General features: G+C 37.1%; 1 protein-coding gene across 1 annotated transcript; it reads left to right on the top strand.

Annotated features, from left to right (window-relative positions):
• The first annotated feature begins 22,150 nt into the window (after positions 1-22,150).
• Positions 22,151-25,707, top strand: TCF21 (transcription factor 21). The gene is made up of 2 exons (XM_072643390.1): positions 22,151-23,170; positions 25,151-25,707. Exons 1-2 carry the CDS (start codon positions 22,721-22,723, stop codon positions 25,238-25,240), a joined length of 540 nt encoding a protein of 179 aa, XP_072499491.1. The 5' UTR covers positions 22,151-22,720; the 3' UTR covers positions 25,241-25,707.
• Positions 25,708-26,334: the final 627 nt, after the last annotated feature.

The raw sequence follows: 26,334 nt of genomic DNA on the forward strand, positions 1-26,334 counted from the left end.
CATATTTGTATCCTTGGAGCTCAGGACAATGACATGAACATGATATGAGTGGGGGAGGGGAAGATTTGTTATTTCAAGATAATGGCTGACAAACTAGGTACCAATTGTAATCAGAAGAAGGCGAAATCACTTCTAGCTTTGGGTGGAGGGAAATCAAAACATGGAAAATTTCATGGCATTTAAGCCTCAAAATACAGGTTAAAACTTAAATATGAGAAAAGGAGAATCATTAAGGGAAGTTAACATCCCAGATAAAGAGGAGATATAAGGAATGGTATGAAATATGTTCAGGGGATAACTTCACTAATTGGAGTTGGAGCTGGAGAATTGGTTAGCACCAGGCTGCAGAGGTCTTTGAACACTGGACTAAAGACTTGGAACTTTATTTGTTAGGTAATAGGGAAAACTGGAGGGTTTGTTGTTATTGTCGTTGTGGTGGTTGTTGTGTTGTTCTTTGATCACGGAAGCGATATGAAGGGAAGTGAACCTTAGGATGAGTTGGCTGGTAGCAGCGGATATTGCACCCCGAAGAAAGAACAGAGAGAAGAAAACAGAGACCAGCTAGGAAGACCAGGGAAGAGAAGAGAAGTGTGAATTACAAGGGTGGAAATGGAAATATAAAAGGGGGATGAGATGAATAGGAAAGACTTTGTTGTGCCAAAATTCACAGAAATTGGTACTTAATAGGATGCTGTGGGGAGAGGAGGGAGGGGAGGAGGGAGGGAAGGGTGGGCAGAGAAAGAAGTGGAAAATAACTGACATTTTGAGCCCGAGTGACTGGATAAATAGCCCCTCTATGACAAGTGTCATTTGGGGACAGTGCTTACTATAAAGCCAAGAAGGAAAGCTGGTTTAAAGAGCAGAGATAATTAACTTGGTTTTAGAGCTGCTGAGTTGGAGATACCAATGTGACAGTGTGACAGTAGATCTTTGGAAGTTCAGGACCAGAACTTGATAGAGAGTTTCAGGTTAAAGCTCTAGAACTAGAATCATTTTCATACAGAGATAATAGTTGCAATCATGAGAGTAGATGATATTGTCAAAGAAGAAGGCATAGAAGGAGAGAAAAATAGGAAATATGACAAAGCCTTAAGGAATGGCTGCATTTGAGTGAGATATGGAAGAAGAAAATGGTACCACTAAAGAAATGGGAGATGTGTAACAGAGAGATAGGAACAGTATAATGTAGTAGTGAGTCATCTGGAAAGAAGAATACTTCAAAGAGGACATAATCAACAATGCCGAAAGCTCCGAAAGACTAGATAGAATTCAAACTAAAAAAAAGAAAAGAAGATTGGATTTGTTCATTGGAAACCTTCAAGAGAATGGCTCCAGTTGAGTACTGGAGACAGAATCCAGAACTCGAAGGTTAGTTTATTATAGGTACATGGATGGTGAAGACATCTCCAAAGCAAAGGAGTGAAAATTGCAAAGTTGGTATTCCATTGGTGCCTGGTGGAGCAATTGGTAAAATGAGCAGCCCAGTATGAGAGAGCATAAAGTGAGGGGTTTCTTGTTTTGGGGTCCTATTTGTTTGAGGCCAGAGATACTTTGAAGAATGTAGTGTTATTCATGACTCTAACTTGATAACAAAGTGAAGTCCATGGATAATGTAAAAAATCTGACTGTGGCAACTGCTTATGCCAGAAGAATTCTAACCAATGCAGATGTATTTTATTCTCTGTCTTTTCTCAGCTCAATCCCTATACTATAAGTGCTTTAATGAATGATGAAAAATCCTAAAAATTAAATAATAAGAGAAGTTGGATTAGCAGTCCCTGAAAAACTGGAGCTATGACCCCAAGAAAGTTTCATTAGTTCAGGGGAGAACCAGTAGTAAAGACCTTGGAGTGAGAAGACCAGGGTCCTGTCACTTTCTATGTGTGAGCTTGGGCAATTCACTTAGTCCTTCTGGGCCTCCATTTCCTTCTCTTTAAAAAGAGAGGATTGGATTAGAGGCCTCTGACACCCCTTCCCATCCTAATGCCATGATATTATCAATTGATAGGATAGATTGAGATCATCTAGTCCAACCCCTTCATTTTACAAATGAAGAAGCTAAGGCCCAAAAGGTAGTGGATTAAAGAAGAGTTTCCTCATTCCAAACTGAGTGTTCTTTTCTCTGTGCAAATTGACACTCAGTTCTTTGGTTTCAATACATTCATCACTTTTTAGCAGATAATTTTGACTAAAGTAGACAGATCCTGAGCATCGACTGTTCATTTAGAATGTTAAAAACTAAAGTGTCCAATGTTGCTAACAGAAAGAGGTCTTCATGGTCAAGTAGACACCTTTCCATACTATTCAAGAGAACTATGAAAAAACTATATCAAGATTCTTAGATAATAATAGCAATAAATGGCTAATTTTTATAAAAATGCTTTAATATCTACAAAGCACTTTTACATCTATTATCTCATTCAAGTCCCACTATGTGAATTATAGGGCTGCTTGATGGCACAGTGGATACAGTGCTGGCCTGGAGTCAGGAAGACCTGAGTTCAAATCCAGCCTTAGATACTTACTAATTGTGTAACCCTGGGCAAGTCACATAACCCTGTTTGCCTCAGTTTTCTTATCTGTAAAAATGAACTGGGAAAGGAAATGGCAAACCACTCCAGTATCTTGGCCAAGAAAACCTCAAATGGAGTCGCAGAGAGTCAGAAACAACTGAAAACAGTTGAACAACAAATGCAAATAATCCCTCCACCAAAACAGATTGAAAGTCTTTTATTCCTCATTTTTCTCAGTTCTTGTCCATGTCCACTATAAATCCTTCAAAGAGGAACTTCCCAAAACACTAGAGCCCTATATCTATCTCTTTTAACATCTCATGTATATCAGCACATCAGCTGGGCTGTCTATTTATTATTCCTCATTATCATTACATGAACAGCTTACTTCCTTTTTAAATCATGCTTTCTGGACCATATCATACACAGCACTTCAGGTGCATTATAAAGAGCTAAACTCTTACTTCTATTTTCCATATGCCACACAATTCAGCACTTTGGGTCATTCATAATTTTGATCCTTTAAATATCATAGTGTCCTATGAACACAGAATCTTATAGCATCAACAAGAGAATATTGTGTTAAAAAATTTTAATTTAAATTTTTAAAAGATGAATTTTTATGCTAGGAAGCAGCTTTGATAAATGAAGACTCTGCACTTTCTCAGACACAATCCAAGCTGTTCCCTTCTTACTCCAACTTCATTAAGCTATTTTGAAATTAGTTATAAACCTCAATTTTCTGTCTTATGTAATTATCTGATTTTTATCCTATTACACACAAGATTTAGAAAGAAGGAAGAAAATAAACCTTTATTGAGCTTGTTAGACATTGTGTTAAGTCCTGGGGATACTAATACAAGCAGAAAGAAAGCCAGTTCTTGTTCTGGAAGACCTTAAACTGTAGTGGGGTAGGGGCACAAGAATAATGCACAAAACAGTACACTGAAAAGTGGAGAGGGACAAGGGAAGGGTAAAAAATGGTACATAGCTTTGAATTCCAGAAATTCAAGAATAGGGTTGGGAGGAGAATAAAAGTCAGTTGGCCTGAGCCTTTCCACAAAATGGTGGAAAGGAAGGAAGGAAAGAAGGAAGAGAGGAAGGAAAGGAAAGGAAAGGAAAGGAAAGGAAAGGAAAGGAAAGGAAAGGAAAGGAAAGGAAAGGAAAGGAAAGGAAAGGAAAGGAAAGGAAAGGAAAGGAAAGGAAAGGAAAGAGGAGGGAGGAGGGGAGGAAGAAGGAAAAGAAGGAAGGAAGGAAAAGAAGGAGAGAGAGAAGAAGCATTCAATAAATATCTACTATGTGCCTGGCACTATGCTAAGCCCTTTGCAAATATTTTTAATTTGATCCTTTACAACAGCCCTGGGAAATGGGTGCTATTACTATACCAATTTTAGAGTTGAAGAAATTGAACCAAACATAAGTTAAGTTATTTGCCCAGGGTCACTCAGCTAGTGAGCATCTGAGGCAGATTTTGAATGCAGGTCCTCCTAACTCCAGTCCCAGCATTATATCAAAGCACCAACTACCTAATATAAGGATACTATGATTTCATTGGTATGGGGAAATCCCATGTAAAGAAACCCTTACAAGTGTAGGTTGACATCTTCTCTGCAACATATCCTTAGAGAGCTGCAAAGAATACTGAACTATTAAATGACTTGTATAAAGTCCCACAACCAGATCTCCCTGGCTTGGAAGCCACCTCTCTATCCATTATATCATACTATCAATCTTTAGTTCATAGGTACTATAAATAATAATATATACTATGACCTTAACTGAGAATAGTATTCATTAGCATTATTCACAATAATCCTTTAATATTTTACATTGAGTTGTTCCTTAAAAACTGAATATCGAACTAAACTTGCATAATACAATTCATCTTTAATTTCATTTCATCACAAAAATATTATTTCAGTCATTTTGTCCAAGTCTCCTTCAAGATTCTTTGTCCATTCATTCTCTTTGACATTTCTTCTTATATGATCTAGTCCAGGGGTTCTTAACTTTTTGTGTGTCATTAATCCCTTTGATGAAGCCTATGGTGATCCCTTCTCAACATCATGTTTGTGGCATACATTTATAACTGAAAGGAATACTAAATTTCAGTTATAGGTTAGTGAAGATAAAGATGTAATTTTTTTTCTATCCAAGTTGATAGATGATTTGAAATGTATCCACAGTCCCTTTGGGATCTGGTGGACCCAAGTTAAGAACATCTAGTCTGCTCAAACTTTTCTTTAACTTTTGAATCAAGTTATCTAATAAGAATAACTAGGAGGAGCTATTTTAATTTGCTTTTCAACAAAGTAAGCGAAAAAGACGTCTTTGACTTTCTTCAAAATATACACACACACACACATATACAATTTTGAATTCTTTGGAAAATGATGCCAAAACAATTGAAAAATGGAAAATTTCTTCTCACTGAGTTTCAAACACCAAAGCAAATAATCATTTTTTTCTGTTTTTTGTTTTTTTCCCCCACTGCGCAAAGGGAATTGAGGGGAAATTCTGGTGTTATCAAGATAGCTTAATTCTGCTAAATTATAAAACATCTCTAACAAAAGTTAAAAAATAATGTTGGTGGGAATTTTGCAGCAGTAAAATCCTGGTTAATAGCCATAAAATCTAAGCAAATGAGGATGAGTTTGGCTGCTTGCTTCAAAAAAAAAAAAAAAAGCAGCCTGAGGTGGGGGCTGCTAGTAAGAGAGATAACCAACAATCCAAACAAGAGCAGAGAAATCCTATAAACAACAGCAGATTTCCCAAAGGAATCCTATGTCATCATGAGGAAAGATTACAGGAAACTTCTAGTAACACTTTATTTTCTTTCCTGGAGTTCTGAGACCAGTGTCAATAATTCAGTAGAGCAAGTCATTTGCTATTTATACGATAGAGTTACTTTTACTAAAGGTACTTATTTTAACTCATCCATATCTACTATCATTTTAGTTTTTATCTTCTCTAAGAAACAAGCTTTGTAACTTTAAATAGTAAAGTCCAGGAAGGTTTGGGGAATTCCCTGGTCAATGAAAATAAACCAATATGTGTTCAAATCCCCTAAAGGTCAAATTTATAACACTAAAATGAACTGGAAGATTATATAATTACCTGGATAATTCAGTCAAAAATTCCCACTTTGTCCTAAAGTATTTGGAGAATGTCAATCAAATAGGCTGCTATTGTTGTTTTGCCACTGTATGGCGTAGTCAGGCAGACAAAAGATGCTAAGAAAATTATTTATTAAATAAAGGTACGATAAGAATAGTAACTACTTGTGTTTATGAGTATCTTTAAGGTTTATAAAGAGTTTGTCTACATGAGAAGGCAATAGAGAAGACATTGGGAGAAGTCAGCAAAAAAGGAAAGAAGATCAATGAAACTTTTTTTTGAATATACAGAAGAGAACAGAAGAAAGGCTAGAAAGAATCACAAACAAGTTGGATAGCTTTGAAAGTGACATATTAAATTTATGATATATTTAAAAGAAAAGTAAATTGTTTATAATTTAGATCCAGTTTCAAGCATAATCTTCTGCTTTGCTATGTAATAATGGTAACAATAATAATAACAATTAGCACTTATATAGCACTTTATATATATAGCAAAGTGCTTTGCTTCTCTTATCTCATCTGATCCAATCTGATTTGATCCTGTACTCTCAGGACCATGGAATTCTTCCATCAGACTTGGTGCTAGGTCTTATCTCTCCCATTAGAATATGAACTCCTTGAGATCAGGAACTTCTTTTCTATGTGCATCTCCATCTTAGTAAACACTTAAATGCTTTATTCATTCATTCTTTGTGAGGATAAATGCATCTTCTCCAGAACCCAGTGAGGTAGATGTTATTATTACCCCCATTTTACAGATACGAAAATTGACGTTGAGAGAGGTTAAGACTGAGGCTAACCCAGAGTTATGGCTAGTAAGTGTCTAAGGAAGGATTCAAACTCAGGTCTTCCTGACCCCAAATCCAAATCTAGCACTTTATCCTCTGTACCACATAGCTAACTCTATGTGTATGTGTGTGTGTGTGTGTGTGTGTGTGTGTGTGTGTGTGTGTGTATACACACACACACATATATATATATATTTATGGGAATGCCTATTTTATTTGGTACTTGTGTTCAGAATGTTTTTAAATGGAAAATTCAGAAACATGTCATATTTCATAATGTGATTTTATCAGTGATTTTATCTTAAATGTATAATATTTCATTTTTAATTTAGATTTTGTTAATAAATTTGCACATTTTTCAACAATTATTTTATAGTTGCATATACTTTCAGTTCCTTGAGGACCACACTATGTGATCTATTTCTGTTTAGTTGACTGGCAGCTAGTTGCACAATGTTTGATAAATAGTAAGTGCTCAGAGGCAAGATTTTAGACTTAAATGTGTAATTTGATCATTAAATTTAATTTGTATTTCCTCAACTCATACAATCACTATAACACCACCCTGCTTAAGTGCTATTACTTCATATTATATTATATATCATATTCATTCTTATATTTGCAGTGATCAAAATCTTTTTAGATTACTTTCTTTCATGGAAAGAGTATCCCACAAAGTAACACTATAGCTGTACAACAAGTTTTAATTGAATGAATTAACAAATTGCAGCAAGTTCTTTTTTAAAGCTTATTTAGTTTATGATAATCCAGTGGATTCTCAGGCAAATTGCAGTAGAGATTGGATGCATTTGTGTATATAATTAAAATCCCTCCAAAAATATCACTTTTACCTTGACTATCTACATGTCTGGCAAAAGTATTTGGGGTCTGGATGATCCAGATGCTTATAGGTCTCCACTTCTCCTTAAATGAATTGTAATTCCCTATAAGTAAAGGGTGTTAGTACAGAGTCTAAGTCCCCAGGAATAGAGAAGTCAAAGGAAGACTTTAAAGCTTTGAGCATTTCCCCTGCAGAGTAAACTGTAAGATGACAGAGTGAGCTGTCATGTTACAAATAACCATCAGCCTCGTTTGCACTACATTTTTCTTTCATGTTATGAAAAAAGAAATCTTGTTCCACATATTTGGTTTTGTAGCAAGTCTGGGTTTCTCTGCACTCTGAACATTTTTATAAAAGGAGACATCATTCATACAATTTACAAGTCCCTGAGTATTTTTGGATGTGAGAAAGAATGTTTTATTCCTATATGTCATTTTTTATTAGTGAGAGACCCTCAACAAAATCAGAGACTTTGAGATAATGTAACTCTTTTAACTAGTTTCACATGGAATGTGTCAGCAACACGTCTAGTATCAAAGACAGAATTGTCTAATACAGTGTGAAAGTCCTTTTAGAATAACCTTCAATTATATATTTCACAGAAAGGATATTTTCAAATCAAACTTTGCTAACTACATCAGATGACAGAGCAGTTATGGATGTTTTCGTGAAAGTAACAAATCTAGTATATATCCTATGCATCTCATTTTTTATTAATGCAAAAAGATACTCAAAAATCTCAATGAGTTCTAAGATTTCACCAAAGGCTCCCCCCTTTTTAAGTCAAGTTTTAAAAGGTTTCAGTTTTTTTTTTACTATACCCTGACTAGATCTTGATACACAGTTCAAATTAAAATTCACAAATTACTTGAATTAAAATTCATAATTCATAGCTGTTCAAATTTATACAGTACTTGACAGTTTGCAAAGCACTTTCTTCTCAAGGATCTGATAATATGGGTAGCAAAAGTATTACTACCCTCATTTTAGAGGTGAGGGATGTGAGGCAAAGAAAGATTAATTTACCTAGGATCATTCGAGGCAGGACTTGAATTCATTTCTTCTGGCTTCAGTTTCAGTGTCCCTTCCATTATACCACATGCACTCCATCTTTAAAAATTCCTTAATTTTCCAAAAACATCAAACCATTTGGAAAATAATCTCTGTGAGGACACCCCCAACTCACCCCTTTGTGGAGGTGGGAAGTTCGCAGATATTACACATTGCACATTTTCTTGGACTTTTTCAATAAATTGATCAGTTGTGCTGACTTTATTTTTTCCTTCTCAAAAATATTATTTGTTAAATGGAATGACTCTCTGGGAGGGGGAGGGGAAGTGATACTGGGGAAAACTATGATGATATAAGAAACAAAAGAGCAATAAAAACATGTTTTAAAAAAATGTTTAAAAAAAAAAGAATGCCTCAGATCAATATTATATGAATAGTAGATGAATTGCCAGAAAACAAATGTCACATCACAAAATTTTCAATCCATTTATTTAGTTAATTAGCCTAGGACCCTGAGTCCAAGATTCCCAGGAATAGCAGATCCCCCAATCCCTAAACCACTGACCCTGCTTTGAACTTAACCCTTGCAAACATCATTGAGGGGAGCAACTTTAATGGAGAAAGAGCCTGCCATTCCTCACAATACTTACACTAGCTTTCGGTCAGCTGCCACCAAAAGCCAAGTGAGCCCAAGAGCCTCAGAAATAACAGCACATACTCCCCATCTCCAGTCTACAGCCTCTGCACCATCCTGGCCTGCTGCAGCTACAGTCCAGGAAAGCAACTTGTTTAGAGACACAACCTGGCAATTTCCTCATTAGGTGTTTCAATCACAATCTCACTGAAGATCAAAAAAGGAAAATTCTTGCCACTAATATGTTTGGTACAGTCAAATGTTTAGTCTTAGTAAATGAAACCAGACGTAGACCTGTTAGCTCCTGATCCAAAACTCTACCAACTGGTCAGTAGAAATTCACTCAAGAATATCAAGACTATTAAAGGCAATGTGATTATGTTATTATTTACACCAAATCAAAGAAATTCTGTCATTCAATACCAACAGACTAGTAGCATCTGTTCAATTAGTGTTCTTTATGCTCAGTTTGTTTAAGAAGTTAAAGTGATTATTCCTAACTGGGTCCAAGGTGCCATAAATCCTCTGTTATAATGTTAAAACAAAAGGAGGAATTATTTTTCATTAACAAAGTGTCATCATTTTTTTCAAACCAGAATTCAAAAGAATTCAGAATTCAACTTAACAACAACATAGAAAAGAAATATTCAAAATAAGAAATAGTTATGTCTGCATTTTAATCTTCTGGTGATAACTTTTTAAAATATGTTGTTCCTTGCATTCTTCTTGACTGTCTTCATACTAAAGGGAACTATACTTCTCCTGTAATGTTAAATTTATGGAGGCATCAGGGAGCAGTGTCACAGAAACTGAATAAAACATGCAATAGATTTGTATGCTGCCTCCCTAAGTGACCTAAGTGACACTAGATTGAATTTATCAGAGAAGGAAGAGTAATTGTATTTTTTTTTTAAAGGATCTCTAGGAATTGAGGTCATCGTAAATAAGAGTGGTGACTTGATCTAGCCCAACTCAGTAGCTATGTTCATAAATTTTGTCTAAAATCTTGTTATCTATATTCAAAGCCTTGAATCTTAGGTAGTCACCTCTCCTCCTCTTTCCTGATTATTTATATTTTGTTGGTGTTACTTGCCTTACAAGGTAGCTGTGAACCTTATAAAAAAAAAAGTAGCTTTGAAAGACTTGAGAACTCTGATCAAAGCAATAACCAACCACAATTCCAGAGAACTGATTCCTGAGGGCATCCTACCCACCTTTTAACAGAGAGGTGATGGACTTAACATGCAGAATAAGATGTACATCTTTAGACACAGGTAATTTACTTGACTATGCAAATTTGATACAAGAACTTTTTTCCCAGTAGTGGGAGGGGTAGAAGGGAGAGGGAAAACAGGGATAGAGAAGGAAAGGAGAGCAGAGAAGAGGAAAGAGAATAGAAAAGAAAATAGAGAGAAAAAGAAAAGAGAAAGTAGGTTACTGGACCACCTTTTTTTTTAATGGACAGAGGAAGACAAAAGAAAGGTCAGAAAGAAGCAGACAAGCAGGACAGCTGTGAAAGTTACAAGTTGAATAAATTACATACATTAAAAAAACGCAAGCTGTGCATAATAGAGACCTGAAGTTTCACAAACAAGCATCTTTTTTTGTTCTACCATGAATATAGTAATAACCATTTAGTTTAGTGTTTGTTAAGTCAAGAATAAAAATAAATACTATCAGTAAAGCATTTTGTTACTATAAGGTATTGTATAAAGATGAGTTATTATTAGTAAGACCAAAGGAAAGAAATATGAGTGTTAATTTTTTAATGCAAGGTCTGTTCCTTTTTTTCATTTAATTTAATTTAAGCATTTCTGCCAATGTGCTGATTACACAGTAGGGTCCAAAATCTTTGAATTAGTTATTTACACTTCCCCAATTCACTGAATAAATGCTCAGTTCTCTGCTTTATGTAACTTCCATAAGCCTATCTTTATTTTGCAAACGGGTTAAAATAAAAATCTAGTAGTTCTTGAAATTCCCCCTGTCTTTTAAGCAACATACAGTGATGTTAAATTGTGAATAATGGGAGCTCCTTATGGAAAATTTTCTCTCCCATTATGGGTATATGATGCTCAGCACTTAGCAACTGCCTAACAGATGGTAGGTACTTAATACATGATTTAATACATTATTCAATACATTATTGAATTAATATGAATAATGTATTCAAATGAATGAACTTCTATAGAGTTGTTTGAGGTGCTGAGGGATCATGACAGTCAAGGTCATTTTTTTTTCAATTCATTCAATAAATATGTAGTAAGTACCAACTAAGTGCCAGGCACTGTGCTAAGTGTTGGGTGTCCACAGAGAGGCAAAAGATACCTGCCCTCAAGGAATTCATAATCTAATTATCACTAATAAGTGTCAGAGGTAAGATTTTAAACTCTTATTCCTGATTTAGACCCTCACATTTGGTAAACCCTTTAGGCAACCATTAGGCATTGTCTGTCAATATGCTTGAGGAAATAGAATCCTAATATTGTACAGGGTGTCCCAAAAGTCTTAGCACAGTTTTAAACTAAACTCAAACTGCATTAAGACTTTTGGGACACCCTGTATCTAGGCCTTTTTTCTATAATACTTTTAATTTTTGCAAAGCATTTTCCTCTCAACATCCCTGTGAGGTCATAGTACAAGTATAATTATCCTTCAAGGTTAATTGGCTTTACTCAGGGTCACATGGCAAATTAAGCCAAGAGTAAGCATAAAAATCCAGGTCTGTGCAGTATGTCGTATCTAAATGGCATTCCTGTTTTTCTGCTGTTTCTTTTGGGCCAGAGAGCCTTCTCCTGCTGCTCATCCTCAGCATGACAGGGTCCAGTTCTTTTATGCCATTCTTGTTAACTACGCTATAGCTATAAATCAGGGAAAATAGAACAGATGCAAAAGGCCACTGGGTAACTTCATGTGCCTTTAGGTCAATGGTATCTGAGGAAATCCATGTTTCATACAGCGCCCATGGAGGACCTAGAATAAGCATCTCCTTCTGTAGTTGGTTTTACTTAGAATCATAGATTTGGGGCTAGAAGGGATTTTAGGAATCTACCTTATTCTACAGATGAAGAAGTTGAAGCCTCAAAAAGTAAACTAACTTGCCCAAAGTTACAAAATTAGATTTGAACATCAATGTTGCTATTATTTTCACCTCCTAACCAGCTGAAAGAAGGAATCAACAAAGTCATTGGCCTCCTAATCCATGACTCTGCTTCCACTCTCTTTCCTTCCAATCCGTCCTTTATGCACAGACAGACCAATCTTTATACATAAATTTGGTCACATAATTCCTGTACTTAAAACCATTCAAGAGCTATTGCCTATCATAAAAAAGTCAAATTATTTTTGCTTGACATTCAAGACCCTCTTCTACCTTTCTGCACTTCCTTCATACTCCTCTTCCCAGGAGAGTATTGCCATAGATAAAATTGGCAGTATTGACTAGATACTCAAAGGTAGTGGCTAAAACTTGAATATTTAAATTTACCTTAAGCTACCTATAAATATTTTATATTACAGTCACCTTGAGCTCCAATTGTTCTACTCCTTAAAAACTTGACAGTTGTAGATAAAATATTGTATAGCCCATTTTATAACTATTTTAATTTATTTTGTTTCTCCTCTTTTTTCCTTGTTTTAATAGATACTAACGCTAGAAAAAAACCAAATAATTTTCCCACATTGTCTATAATTCAGCCAAAGGGACTATTCAACATAACTTCTACACATTCTGTATATTTATGCCTTTATTCCTTGTATTCCCTATTCCTGGAATGTCCTTTCTCTCAACATGCCCTATATTCCTTACTCATCTTTATTAATCCATTGTTTAAAGCCCAACTCAAATGTCATCTACCCCTAAAACCTGACACATCCAATTGGTAATGAATGATCTTATCTCCCTTTGAACTCACATCACCCTTTGCTTAAACCTCTCTTAATTACTTATTTTGCACTATTTTATAGCACAATTTTTTATATATGTATCTTTTCAAGAAGGCAGGAACCATATCTTCTAAATTTTTATCTTCTTAGGTAACTAGTATAATGCTCTACTTAGAGCAGTCATTTTACAACTTTTGTTGCCTTGAATTGGATTCAAGTTATAATATCTGATTGGATGCTATCATCAAGTGTTGTGGAGAAAGCCAAAATAAAAGCTTCTTTAGCTTTTCAGTATTTACAAGTGATGCCTAGTGTACATTATGTCTAAATGAGATTACATATACAACTTAGAGGCACTCTGGAGGTTTTTGTCTACATGAGCAGTTATTAGAAAATAGTGTTACCGATCTCCATGCATTTTTCCTAGACTGTCCACTAGCACAGTATTATATTTTTGCCAGCTTGCTGAAGTTAATGACAACATTAGTTGGAGTACTGGAGTACTCATCAAACTGAGCTTTCAGATATGTAGCCAATGAAAAGTCGCTTAATATTTTTCAACTAAATCCACTCTCCATTTGAAAGTTGGGGTCCACTGGAACTTAATCTAGATTAGTTATCTACTCTTTGGAGGACTTGTGGTCTGCAGCTAATTTAATAGATCACATTTATCGGTATACATAGTTCTCTGAAATGCCTGATATTGTAGGAGTATGAAATGCAGCGCTAGTAAAATTAGGTCCACAAAGGAACTGAGAATTCTAAGTGGATAGTGGTGCCTTTTATTAGGCAAGATTTTTAGAAGTTCACTACACATATAAAGTGAGTGGTACTTATTTTAAAGCTCTTCACAATCTGGCTCCAGTCTATCTTCAGAGATTAATTTCACATTACTCCTCCTCATACACTCAAAATTTCAGACAAACTGCCCTACTGAATTTTCCTTACATCACATTTCATCTCCCACTTCTATGTCTTTGCACAGAGTTCCCACCCACCCACTCCACCCATACCTGGAACATTCTCCTTCCTTACCTTAGCATCTCAAAACTCCTAGGTCACTTCAAGTTTCAAGTCTTCCTACAAGAACCCTTTCCTGATTTTCCCAGTTGTTAGTACTCTCTCCACTAAAATTACTTTGTATTTACTTAAAGTATGTATGTGTGTGTGTGTGTGTGTTTCATTTTTGTCTGTGTCCACAGAGTTTAGCATTGTGTTTGGCTCATAGTTGGTACTTATGTAATGGTAGAATTGGCCAACATGAGCTCAGACATTAGAGAATGATCAAGCATTTCCTTGCCTGGTTCTAATCCAAATGATCTAATGGAAAAGGAGCAAGGAGGAGCTATTTCCCACTCTAATTGTCTGAAAAATTGCAAGGACTGATTCAGAAGCTAGTCAGTCCAAACTAAGTCCAAATGTTAAAAAGAGCCCTGACAATCTTTCTTTTCATCTGGAGGGGGGTCAATGAGGTAGACCTGCTTCTATGAGTTTTGGTGGAGAGAGAAAAGGCAGGGCAGGGAAGGCAGCTGCCCTCTCTCCCGACTGGATAGCATATATCTATGAGTACGTGACACCTGTTCCTTTTATGTTTATTCTTTCCTTATCTTAAACAAATGAGTATACTAAGAAAGTAATGCCATGTGACCAAAAGTTACATCAGAGTCAACAGAGGTCCAACCAGCAACTGGAATCAATAAGCACATTTGAAACATGAAGTATTTGCAAAGATAGGTGAGAAGATGGTCATATAAGGACAGTGACAACTTCAGGGATTGTAACTTGTCATGGTGGAGGAAAGTGCAGGCCATATACATTGGATTAGAAGGACACACAGATTCTCAAGCCCAACTGAGAGAGCTACACCTAAGGAAAATTTAATGAGAACTCCTCGAAGGGACAGAAAGACTTCCAGACGTCCAGAAATGAGGAAAGTACCCAGTGGCCACACATTTTCTTCACATATGCACCTCAGCATCCTTTATAATACACTGATGACATTGTCCTTCCACAATGCACTAACATTGACCTTTATGCTCAGTCTCACTCTCTATGGTAACATTTTGAGTGTATTTCTCTGTTTGGTGTTGGGAGAGTGAAGGAAAGATTGCTATGTAATACTAATAGCTAGCATTTTTATAGTGACTACTGTCAGTTAGGTACTACTCTAAGTGCTTTACAAATATCTCATTTGATCTTCACAACTCCAAGAGACTGATGAAATTACCATCCCCTTTTCACAGTTGAGGAAACTGAGGAAAACAAAGGTTAAGTCACTTGTCCAAGGTCACACAGCTAATAAGTGCTTAAGGCCATATTTGAACTCAGATCTCCCAGACTCCCAGCTACATCTTTTTAGTAAAAATCTTAATGAAGTTGTATTCACTGGTTGATTGATATTGGGGGGTACATTAGATGACAGCTGATGAGTGAAACCCCAACTTCCCAGGGTTTCTCTTGGAACGCTAAGGGGAAAAGTAGTCAGCTGCCTTCTGTGAATCCAACCTGTGAAATATGAATATAAGTTTCAGGGGGCGGAGGAGAGCTACACATAACAAAGGCTTATTGAATAGAATTGATTTGTGTTTTCCCTGTGTCTCAAACAACATTATTGGCCATTGTAAATTGATTTGGTTTATTAAGGCTTTCATTTTGAAGTGTACATTGTCTTTGTTATAAACTAGAACCATATTAAAATGGGGTTCCCTTTCACTTTATCGAGGGATCAAATAATGAGTGCACCTATACTTAGACATGGTCCTTCTCATGCTTTAGTTAATAAAACCTCCTTGAACAAAGTCCAAAATAGACCTCTCTTACACTTAATTGAGTAATATGCTAGAAAGGCTTTGGGGCAAGCACTATCTCTTTGATTTATTCATTTAACAAAGATTTATTATATGCCAATAGTATACAAAGTAATGTGCTAGACAATAGAGGAAACAGACTTTTGTTTTGTTTTGTTTTTTTGGAGGGGGAAAGCAAGGCAATTGGGATTAAGTGACTTGCCCAAGGTCACACAGCTAGTAAGAGTATCAAGTGTATGAGGCTGGAACTCAAGTCCTTCTGACTCCAGGGCCAGTGCTCTATTCACTGCACCACTTAGCTGCCATGGAAATAGATTTTTAAATAAGATATAATAGCTACCTTCATGGAGTTTATAGTACAGTAGCATGACACACACTTAACTATAATACATGATCAGGGCATTGGATATACATAAAATATAAACAAAATATATAGAAGCAAATACATAAAGAAAATATGTAAGATCTGAGGGGAAATATTGTTACTGAACTTGGAGATTTGTCAAAGCTTCATGGAAGACGTGACATTTAGTTGATCTTTATGCTATAGGTAGGAATTTAACTGGTGAAGAAAGTAAAGAAGGACATTCCAAAGAAGACAAATGGCACAAAATAAAGAACAGTGGTGAGGAAGTGCTGGGAGCATTTGGGGCTCAGAGGTTAGCTCAGCTTGATTGGATCAAAGAATATGCAGAGGAGAGAAGTGTAAAACCAGACTAGAACATAGAGTAGCAACAGAATCCTGAGGGTTTTGTGTGCCAGGGAAAGGAATATGAATTTTATTCTGTTGGTAATAGTGAACCACCGAAGATTTTTGAGGAAAAAGTCATCATGACCAAGTCTAAGGAAAATAAATGTGGTGGCGATACAAAAATAGGTTGGAGCAGAAAGAAAGTAGAGGAAGAAATAACTATAAGGAGGCTATTACAATAGTTCAAGTAGATTGTGACAAAGACTTATATTAAGGTGGTAATAATGGAGAAGAAATATAAGAGAAGTTGCCAAAGTAGAATATTTATTATCTTATGAAAGGAAAAGTGTCCATCAGAGATGACAAGTTTCAAATAATTTATACATCCTAGATCTTAGGGGATCTTGCTACTTTCAAATCTCACCTCCAACTCTTGACACTCACTAGCTGTGTGACCTTGGGCAAGTCACTTAACCCCAATGGCCTCATCCTGGGTCATCTCCAGTCATCCTGATGAATATCTGGTCACTGGATTCAGATGGCTCTGGAGGAGAAGTGAGGCTGGTGACCTGCACAGCCCTCCCTCACTCAAAACAAAGTCAAGTGCAAGTCATGTCATCATTTCTCTAATGGCATGGTCTTCTTTGACAAGGAAGAACAAACATACACATACACATACACACACACACACACACAACTGGAAGATCAATTCTTCTATCTGGAATATTTGAATAAATATCCCTCTCTTCAAATTACCTTGTCTTCTTCTCTTCTTTGCCAGAAACTAAATCATCTTCTTTTAATATCAACTCCATTAAAGAAGAGATTAAGTATCTCTTGTCATAACCAAGTAATATACTCATTAAAAAGAAGGCTATGATTTTGCTGAGTGCTGAACTCAGAATCAGGAAGATCTAGACTTGAGTTCTATCTCTGATACTTTCTTACTGGCTTTGCAACCTTGGTCAAGTCATAAATGACTCTCAACCTCAATGACCTCATCTGTGAACTGGAGACAATAACATTTAATTCACAGTGTTATCAATCAAAAATTAAATGACATAATACATCAAAGCATTTTGTGTATTTAAAGGAGTTATATGTATCAACTATTATCATTGTTACTATTACTACTAGAATTATTAGTGCTCATAGCTATCCCTCTAGCCACTTCCCTAGTACTTCACTACTCAACCAAACCAACTTCTTGTACAAATTTTTCCTGTCAACATATCCTTTCCTTTAGCTAGTATCATGTTAAATAACACCTCAATCATAAACAGGTAAGTTTGAGTCTACATCCAAAGGGTCTTTTTACAACTATTCCAAAACGCATTAAACTTGGATGATAATCTTTTATCTCTCACCACCTGGTCTAACGCTTCATCATTGCACTGGTTTCTTAGGTCAAACCTTGCCCCTAATGTACATGGGTTTGGCTGCTTTTATATTACAATAAGGTATATATCAAGCCTTTGGAATGCAAGATTAAACTCTTGAATTTGGAATGCAAGATTAAACTCTTGAATGTAAAGAAATATTATGGCCTTCTCCTTAAAATTATTGTCTTGGGTGCTACTTGCCAACTTCTGCCCATAATGTTGTAGCATCTGCTCTATTCTCTGAGTTTATTAGGTAAGTGGGATTTGGTATGAGAGAAACAGTAAGAGAATTTTCAGTTTAACTGATTTTTCTATACTCCTGAGATGGTGCCAATTCAATGTCAAATAGTCCCACAGTCACCAAATTACAGATCCCCTTAATAGTCATAAATATCACTGATTCCCTTGCCTCATTTAGAATGTTTCAGACTTTATTTCTTTTGGGGATGTAATAGGCCAATAGAGTTAACTGAGAGTTCATAGACTGAGAGCTGGAACAGGTCCAGTCCTCTCCTTTTACAAGTAAGGAAATTGAGGTCAGGAAAGGCTGTGAACTTTTCCTAGGTCACTCAAGTAATATGTAGAAGATCAGGATTCAGATCCCAGTCTTCTGATTCAAGATCCAGCATCCTTTCCGTTGCACCATGCTGAATGAATTGTACATGGTAAAGAAAACATTCTATATCACCTGATATATTAGGGTTCTAGTTTGTGATGATGAAGAAAGATCAAACATTGTTTATATGAATACAAATGATTTGCTAACATTTGTTATGTGATTTTGGTGTTAGAAGTGCTATCTGGAATGTAGAAAGAAACAAAATAAATACCAAGTAAGATTATAGGCAATAGATGCCAATCAGTCAAGATTGTATGGAATACAAGCTGATACAGTGAGTACAGAGCAAGATCCTGGCATTGCCCAAAGAACAGTGAAAGCATTGATGAGACTATGGTCTTCTTCAAATGAAATTAACAAAATCTGACACACTAATAATTAAATTACTAAAAGGTAGAAAGATGGTAGTGGTGCTATATTCATGACTTATAAGCACCCTAGCAAAATGGTAGAAAGTGGAAAGAAAAGATTAAATTAGTAATTGGAGACTCACTTTTTTTCTAGGAGAAAAAATGAGATGGAACATGCATTACATTAAGAGTAAGTCTGTGGTATTTTCCTTTTATAAGAAAAGAAGCAAATTGTTCCATCCAAGCACCATTGAATCAAATTTGGACTTCCTAAAAATTTATCATTTGATAAACCAGGATTTAAGTTCAAGGATACATTCCATTCCTAACCCTCATATTTTTTTCTTTACAACTTTTGGAAATAAATTTTCTTTAGCACTGCAGTTCCTCAGACATAGCCTTTAGTGCAAAACAAATAGTTTGGAAGCAAGCAAATTAGCCAAATTCTTCCTGGGCCTTGAAAGGAAGGTAAGAACTTTGGAAAACCATCTTAACTCTTTCTGACCACTGGCATAGCAGTTAAGGCCCTAACAGTCATCACAAAAGTATGATCCTAGGAAGTATAATTGAGATTTCAAGGCATTTGGATGGAATAATTTGCTTCTTTTCTCATGAGAACAAAAAATAATCCAAACTTATGCTTAATTTAATACATCACATTCTTATGCCAAGAAAAAGTTACTTTTGAGTTAAAGTGACTTTTTTTCCTCTCATGTGTATTCTGAAAGAATCCAGTACATCAAGAACTTTAAAAAAAAAACCTTGTAGTTCATCTGATTTACTCAGTAGAGAGCCCTTTTCCATTTTTAAGTCAGAAGGGATACAAAACCAAAAATTTTTCAAGATCTTTGGATTTTTCAAAGTCTCAAGATTCCCAGTCTTTCACAATCTTGATATCAGATTGATGCCCAACTCGTCAGAAATAAGATCAAAGGATAATAGCTTTAAAGCAGGAAGGAACCACTTGGCAGATGAGGAAACTGAGCCTCAGTGTCGGTAACAGATAGTAAGTAGTAGAACTGAGACACAAGCCCAAATCACCGCTCAGTGCAGCATTCTTTCCCCTACATAACATAGGCATAGGATCATTGCCAGTCTATATGCCCTCTCAGCCATCAACAGGAGGGCTTAGGTGAATACAATTCCTGGTTATCTAAAGAAAATTGATTGCTAAGAAAGACAACCAGACCCTGGAGTCGTTGCTTTTCTTTCTTGTAGGAGTTGTTCTTTCTCTATTTCATGGTGTTGAAGAAACATCAGAGGCAGCAGTTCAGAAACACATGAAAAGTAACCCTAGCTAGCATATGGTGTCTAAATATTAAGCAGAACAGAACACAAGGACAAACCTAAAGAGAAAATTGTGAAAATATGATCCCTGAACACATGAGACCTTGGTGTTAATAATTAATCATAATTTGTTGACCACAGTGTTCAATGTATATCAGCAATCAATTAGTCAATAAGTATTTATTAAACAACTGCTGTGTGCCAGGAACTGTGTTAGATACTGGGGATATAACTGATAAAATTTAAATAATCCCTGCCTTAAAGTAGTTTATCTTCTATCAAGGGAGAAAATATGGCACATCTATAAATATATAAACAACAAACAGGAGCAATAAGTAAAATAAATTGATGTGTATATCACAGCTATTATCTCATTAGTGATATAGTTGGGGCATTTAAATATACGGCCTGAATATGTATATATGTTACAAAGTATTGGCAAATACTCATTTTTTCATAGCCGCTCTAGTCTAAAAATAACTTTAGCTTTCATGTCTTATCAGGACTTAGAGAAAAGGGACAACTCAGAGAAAACTAGCTTCCCTGCAAGTCAGTGAGGAAATGTTTAACAGGCCTGCTGGGTGTCCTCTTAATGCTGTCTTGGATGTCTGATTAAATTATTGTGCTTTATGTGCTACAGTCCTGGGTCATTTGTGCATAAAGACAAAAGCAACTTCAACTTGATATTTCTGTCATCCCTGCTGTGGGAAGAGTCCCTTTCCTGGTTTTTAACATCAATCACTCATGCCCATAAATCTTAGCAATGGATATGGTCATTTAAATCTCCACCTGCACAAACAACAGAAAATAAGAGAGTCCATAAATCTCTATGCTGGTGATTAACAAATTTTGGGTCCGCTGGCAGGGATGTTATAGTTAGGAGGGTAGAGGGGAAAAGGGGAGGAAGAAATGCACTAATTCATTAATAAAGACCGATATGCTGACAATTTGTTTAGTTTACAGCACAGGAGAAAAGCAAACAGGGCATTGCTAGAAAAACAAAACGTTAGAGGTTAGTGAATTCCCAACTGAGCCCAGGATTTAGAGATATGATAACCTAATGTTCTTATCCTATTGAAAAAGGGGTACTATCTCTGAGTCAAATTGCAAGAAGCTGTTCTCAGGCTTAAATCCAGTCCCTTCCTTTCAAAAATATGAAGGAAAGACTGTGGAAGAATAGGTATGAGAATCATAATTTCCATCCCATAGTTTTATTTTCTAACTTTCAATCAACTTGCTTACAAAGATTTTTTTCTTTACACTTTGTGGGCAGAATTCACAGAGATGACTCTTTTGATGTGGTAAAGAATCATTTCTCCTCACAGAGCTAGCTAGGCTAGTGAGAACTTCCACACAATGCCTTCTGATAACTTAAAGGGAGCTTTCTGACAACTTAGGGTAGATTCTAGTCCTGAACCAGGAAGGAAATTCACTGGCAGAACTTGGCCTCTAGATGGAGATCATCTGTGGGTGAAGAACTCTTCATAACCCGGGAGAAGGAGCTGGGGCTCGTGGGGCTGGGAAGCAGATCAAAAACAGTCCCTGGCCCAGGATATGTCTCAAGAACAATTAAAAGAATTAACTCAGCATTAAATATATTATATGTAAAGAAACAGGTCTTAAATATAGCACTTGGTGGAAGAATTGACTTTGTTATCATATACTTAAACAAAGTGTAAATACAATATGCCTAGTAACCCAGTTTGCTGGCTCTTTTCCTGAGTATAAGTATGTATGTGTCTGTGTAATCTGATGATTTTGTGGTACCTCTGATGTCTTCCAAAGGTACTTCATATCCACATATATTAGACAATATTTATATGTTTTCTTCTTCCTCAGGGAAGATTTTATTTTCCAAAGAACCATTCAAATTTCCATACAGGTATAGTCCTATTAGGATTTGTTTTTTGAGAATAAAGTGAGTGAAAGAGGGGTGTGTTTCTCTTAATTTAACCCAGGAAAACTCTCTAATACACTAAAGTCCGAGCATGTCATACTAGATCTTTGGAGGTACAAATTTAGCTGCTGGAGTCTTTTTCATTAATGAATGGCTGTCGTAGGGTTTTGTTGGAATTGGGAGAGTGGTGCTAAGGGGGAGTATAATATTCAGATTTGGGGGAGGGAGGCGGGCCACAATGGGAGAATGTATTCTAGAAGATCCCTTTTCCCAAAGTTTCCAACCAGACCCCCGAGGTCCTATGCCCTATGAATCCTTATGAATCTAGAAGGAAGAGAGGCCACCAGATGAGTGGGTGGGTGGGTGATAGCCCCCAAGGAAGTGTCTAGGAATGACTGTTGCCTGCTTCAGTGGAGATGATTTAAATGACAAGTTGGGAATAATTGGCCTGTGTGCCTTTGTGTGATCCCCTCCTGTTGTGTACTGGATTTGTGAGTGCTGGGCCCCTCCCCTGGGCTGCTAGGATCCGCCTCTCTATTCCCCAGATAAATTACTAGTGTCCACCAAATTCCTCAGCTCTCTCTCTCTCTCACTCAACTAAGGGTCACCGTCTACAGGGGGTGGGGGAGAACCTTGGCCTCTTCATCTCAAGAACACTCAGGAGCCCCCTTCCAACTGCATTAAGAAGAGGAAGGGGGTGGGACCCCAAATAGCACCCCAAACCCCTTTCCAGCGTGCAATTTCTACTCGGCTCTTTGGAAAGACTCTCTCTCTCTCTCTCTCTCTCTCTCTCTCTCTCTCTCTCTCTCTCTCTCTCTCTCTCTCTCTCTCTCTCTCTCTCTCTCTTCCTCCTTTCCCTCTCCCCCATTCTTTGTCTGTCCCCTCTCCCCCAAACCATGTCCACTGGCTCCCTCAGTGATGTGGAAGATCTTCAGGAGGTGGAAATGTTGGAATGCGACAGCCTGAAAATGGATTCTAACAAGGAATTTGGGACTTCAAATGAAAGCAACGAAGAGAGTTCTAACTGCGAACATGGGTCTCCCCAAAAGGGCAGGGGAGGCTCTGGCAAGAGAAGGAAAGCACCCACCAAGAAGAACCCTCTGAACGGGGTCAGCCAAGAAGGGAAGCAAGTTCAACGAAATGCGGCCAATGCCCGGGAACGGGCCAGGATGCGGGTCCTGAGCAAGGCTTTCTCCAGGCTCAAGACCACCTTGCCGTGGGTCCCTCCGGACACCAAGCTCTCCAAACTGGACACTCTGAGACTGGCTTCCAGTTATATCGCTCACCTGAGGCAGATCCTGGCCAATGACAAGTACGAAAACGGTTACATCCATCCCGTCAATCTGGTAAGTCACTGCTCCGAGCCTCTCCACCAGTCCTCTGGCCAGCCCAATCCCCCTTCCTCTCTCCGCCTCCCCCCAGCCCCCACCTAGCTCACACACACGCAGGGGCACACCCAGTGCCTATGGGAGTGTACGTGTGATCATTTACACACCACCGAGTGGGACAACCATCGAGGCACTTCCTGAGTCGGGGACCTTCCCTGAAACACTGGCCTGACCCTCCAGTTATCTGTCCTCTCTCCTTCAGCCTCAATGCAGCCTCACAGGGCCTCTTCACTCCCCTCCCAACCCACGTAGCCTAGTTGATTTATACCGCCGTTTAACGTGGCAGTCCAATTAGGAGTTTGCAAGTCTATTAATCTAGTGAAGGGGAGGGCGCCTCGGCTTCACAGTGCAGGCCAGAAGCGGAGGGCTTAGCATCAGACATAGGAGAAAATTGGCAAGAAGCTTAGGGAGAGGTCAGACGCCCAGGGGAGGGTTCCCCGCCCCACAAAACTGAAGGGGATTCCCTCGTATCCTCATATCTATCCATCTCTCCCCCAGTTAAATCTACCATAAAGTTTCGGTTTGCCTTTGTGTATTTGCTTTCAAAATTACTCTTTTAAGAAATATTTTTCTAGTATTGAGTCTCCCCAAACCTTGTTTCATGAGATTAGATCCTTAAAAATGAAAAATGAATAGCATATGTCTTCACCAAGTGTGAGTACTCTGAGACGTCTGCACACCAGCAGTCAGGTATCTGGGACCACACATTCTTCAGCCGCCAAAAACAGGCGTCTTATCGTTATATTCCCGTTTCAAAATTCCAACTGCTCTCACCAGCTCAGCCCAATCAAAAAAGGTGATTCTCACTGAGAACTTAGGACCTTCTTGGCTTCTAAGTCAAGATTAAAAATAAAATATTGTTTAAAACACGAATGTTTGACTAAACTGTGTTTCCTCACTCCTGTTGTGCAGGTTAGGGAAAGTGCTCAGATTTTACTATTTTGTAATAAATTTGCTTATTTTTAAACTTCCAGACTCTAAAGAAAGAGAATAAACAACTTGCTATCTTCTCTGTTTTTCTATGATAAGAATGTAAGATTTTCCTTCGAAAATCGGCTTCTTATCAGTCTGCATTCATTAAGATAGGATTCTTCTCTGGGAAACATAGACAGAACCGCTGTTCCACGACTCTGAGCCTTGAGCTTGGAAGGAGGGAAAGAATTTTACTTGTCTGAATCTTTTTTCAGCTAAAAGTTTATTTTTTAATTAAAAAAATTAGAAAAATCAGCTTAAATTATCTGAGTAAAATGAGAGCGTTAGTACTGCACCTACAACTGAAGTCTTCTTTTGATACCAATCTCAAGCAAGTTTTGATTATAAATCAGAAGAGGAGGGAAAGAAGAGAACGGTTCTCCCTAGCTCATGCCGGCATTTTCTCTTTATTTATCGACATAGTTGTTATTCTTCTCATATAGGACTAAGCTCACAAAAAAAAAAAAAAAAAAACCAGTTGTTGGCAAATATATTGCAAATCTGTCTAAGAGATGCATAAAACAGGAATCAGCTTTCTGAGAATGGATGGGTGACATAGCAAGATAGCAAAAATTCTGTAACAGATAGTAAATGGAGGGAAGAAACAAGTATCTTGTGAGAAGGATGTAAAGAAAACCATTATTTTGTTCAAAAAGAAGCCTAATCATTTTCAAACTTTGCTAATCTCTACACTCCCTTCCTTTTCCTTTCCTCTACTTTTCTTTTCCACTTCTCTCTTTCATCTGATTATCAAATTTTTTAAGAGAAAAAGAAGACAGAGAGAGAGAGAGAGAGAGAACCATGTTCTTGTGGGCTATTTTTACTTACACCTCAAGCTTGTACTCGTAAATAACAGTGACCCTCCTTGCCTCCCTTTTTCTAACCACTGTCCCCATTTCCAATCACACACCCCATACTCCACTACCATCCGTCCTTTTGCAACCTCCATCTTCTCCCTAACTGCAGACTTGGCCCTTTATGGTGGCTGGAAAACCGGAGAGTGACCTGAAAGAAGTGGTCAACGCAACTCGCTTGTGTGGAACAACAGCATCCTGACCAAGGAGCTGCGACCCTGGGAAAAGACTTTCTACTGGAGGGATCTGGAGGCAGGAAAGCCCTTCATGCTCTCCTTCTCCCTCCCTTCTCTTCCCCTCCTCCCCGCCACTACCCTTCCCTTCTCCTAAGGAACACTTTATAGCGACGAGGAGATTCATTTCCAGACCAAAGAGGAGACCAAATGTACATTTAAATTTTCCCATCTATTTAACTTTATAAACATGTACAATGAATGAGTGACTCCCCAAGCCTTGCTGGTTCAAGTGCAATATATAAATATGAATATATAAATATATAATAAAACCTATCATGTGTATCTTTTGTACAATATGTTGTGGAAATGTAGATGATAGAATAGCTGACTTTGATAGTCACATCTATAAAATAATTCACTTTAAAAGATATATATTTTTCTTCAGAATGGTTTTGCTACTTCTGTGAATAAATCTTTCTTTATATTGAAAAAAGAAGACCTTGATATTGGTGTATTTATTTCTTTCATAAGGTAAAGGGACAGGAATGGGAGAACTAAGGGCTTTGCAGACTCAGGGGAAGAAGGTTTATTTGTAGATGAAATACTTTTATTTTTCAGGTCTTCTGAAACCCAAACCAAACTTTTTTTTTTCATTGCTGACAATTATTTTTTTTCCAAATCAAACTTTGACAGGATGTCAAATGAGTGAGAATTGTTTGATACAAGTTGGTGAGATGGTCGCCTATTATGAAGTTTTAGACCATATTTTGTTCTTGTTTTCATTGAGATTTTGCACTTCCAAATAATAATAATAACTACTGTCTATCTGGTCTGATATTTTTTTAACAGAGCAAAACACCTAAAAGGAAAACTTATCCTGACACCCTCCAGTAACAGTAAACAGGGAAAATGAAGCTAATTTCAGTAATCAGTAGTTAAGATGACAGTGTAAGGGGTAAAATTCATTAGAGAAAAGAGAATGAGGCTTGAGGGGACAGAAACGGTAAGTTTTTCAAGGTTTTGCAATTTTATCCATCATTTTGGCATGACTGTGAATTTAAACTTGTATCAGTTTTCAGGTGTGGACATGAAATTGCCAACATACATTTTCACTCCAGGA

The sequence above is a fragment of the Notamacropus eugenii genome, chromosome 2, assembly GCF_028372415.1.
Source record: "Notamacropus eugenii isolate mMacEug1 chromosome 2, mMacEug1.pri_v2, whole genome shotgun sequence".
Lineage (NCBI taxonomy): Eukaryota > Metazoa > Chordata > Mammalia > Diprotodontia > Macropodidae > Notamacropus > Notamacropus eugenii.

Excerpts from the sequence above, each read along its gene's own strand:
- TCF21 (XM_072643390.1), top strand. The coding sequence starts at position 22,721 with ATGTCCACTGGCTCCCTCAGTGATGTGGAAGATCTTCAGGAGGTGGAA. Across the intron at positions 23,171-25,150 it reads ACATCCATCCCGTCAATCTG|ACTTGGCCCTTTATGGTGGC; the intron begins GTAAGTCACTGC and ends CCCTAACTGCAG.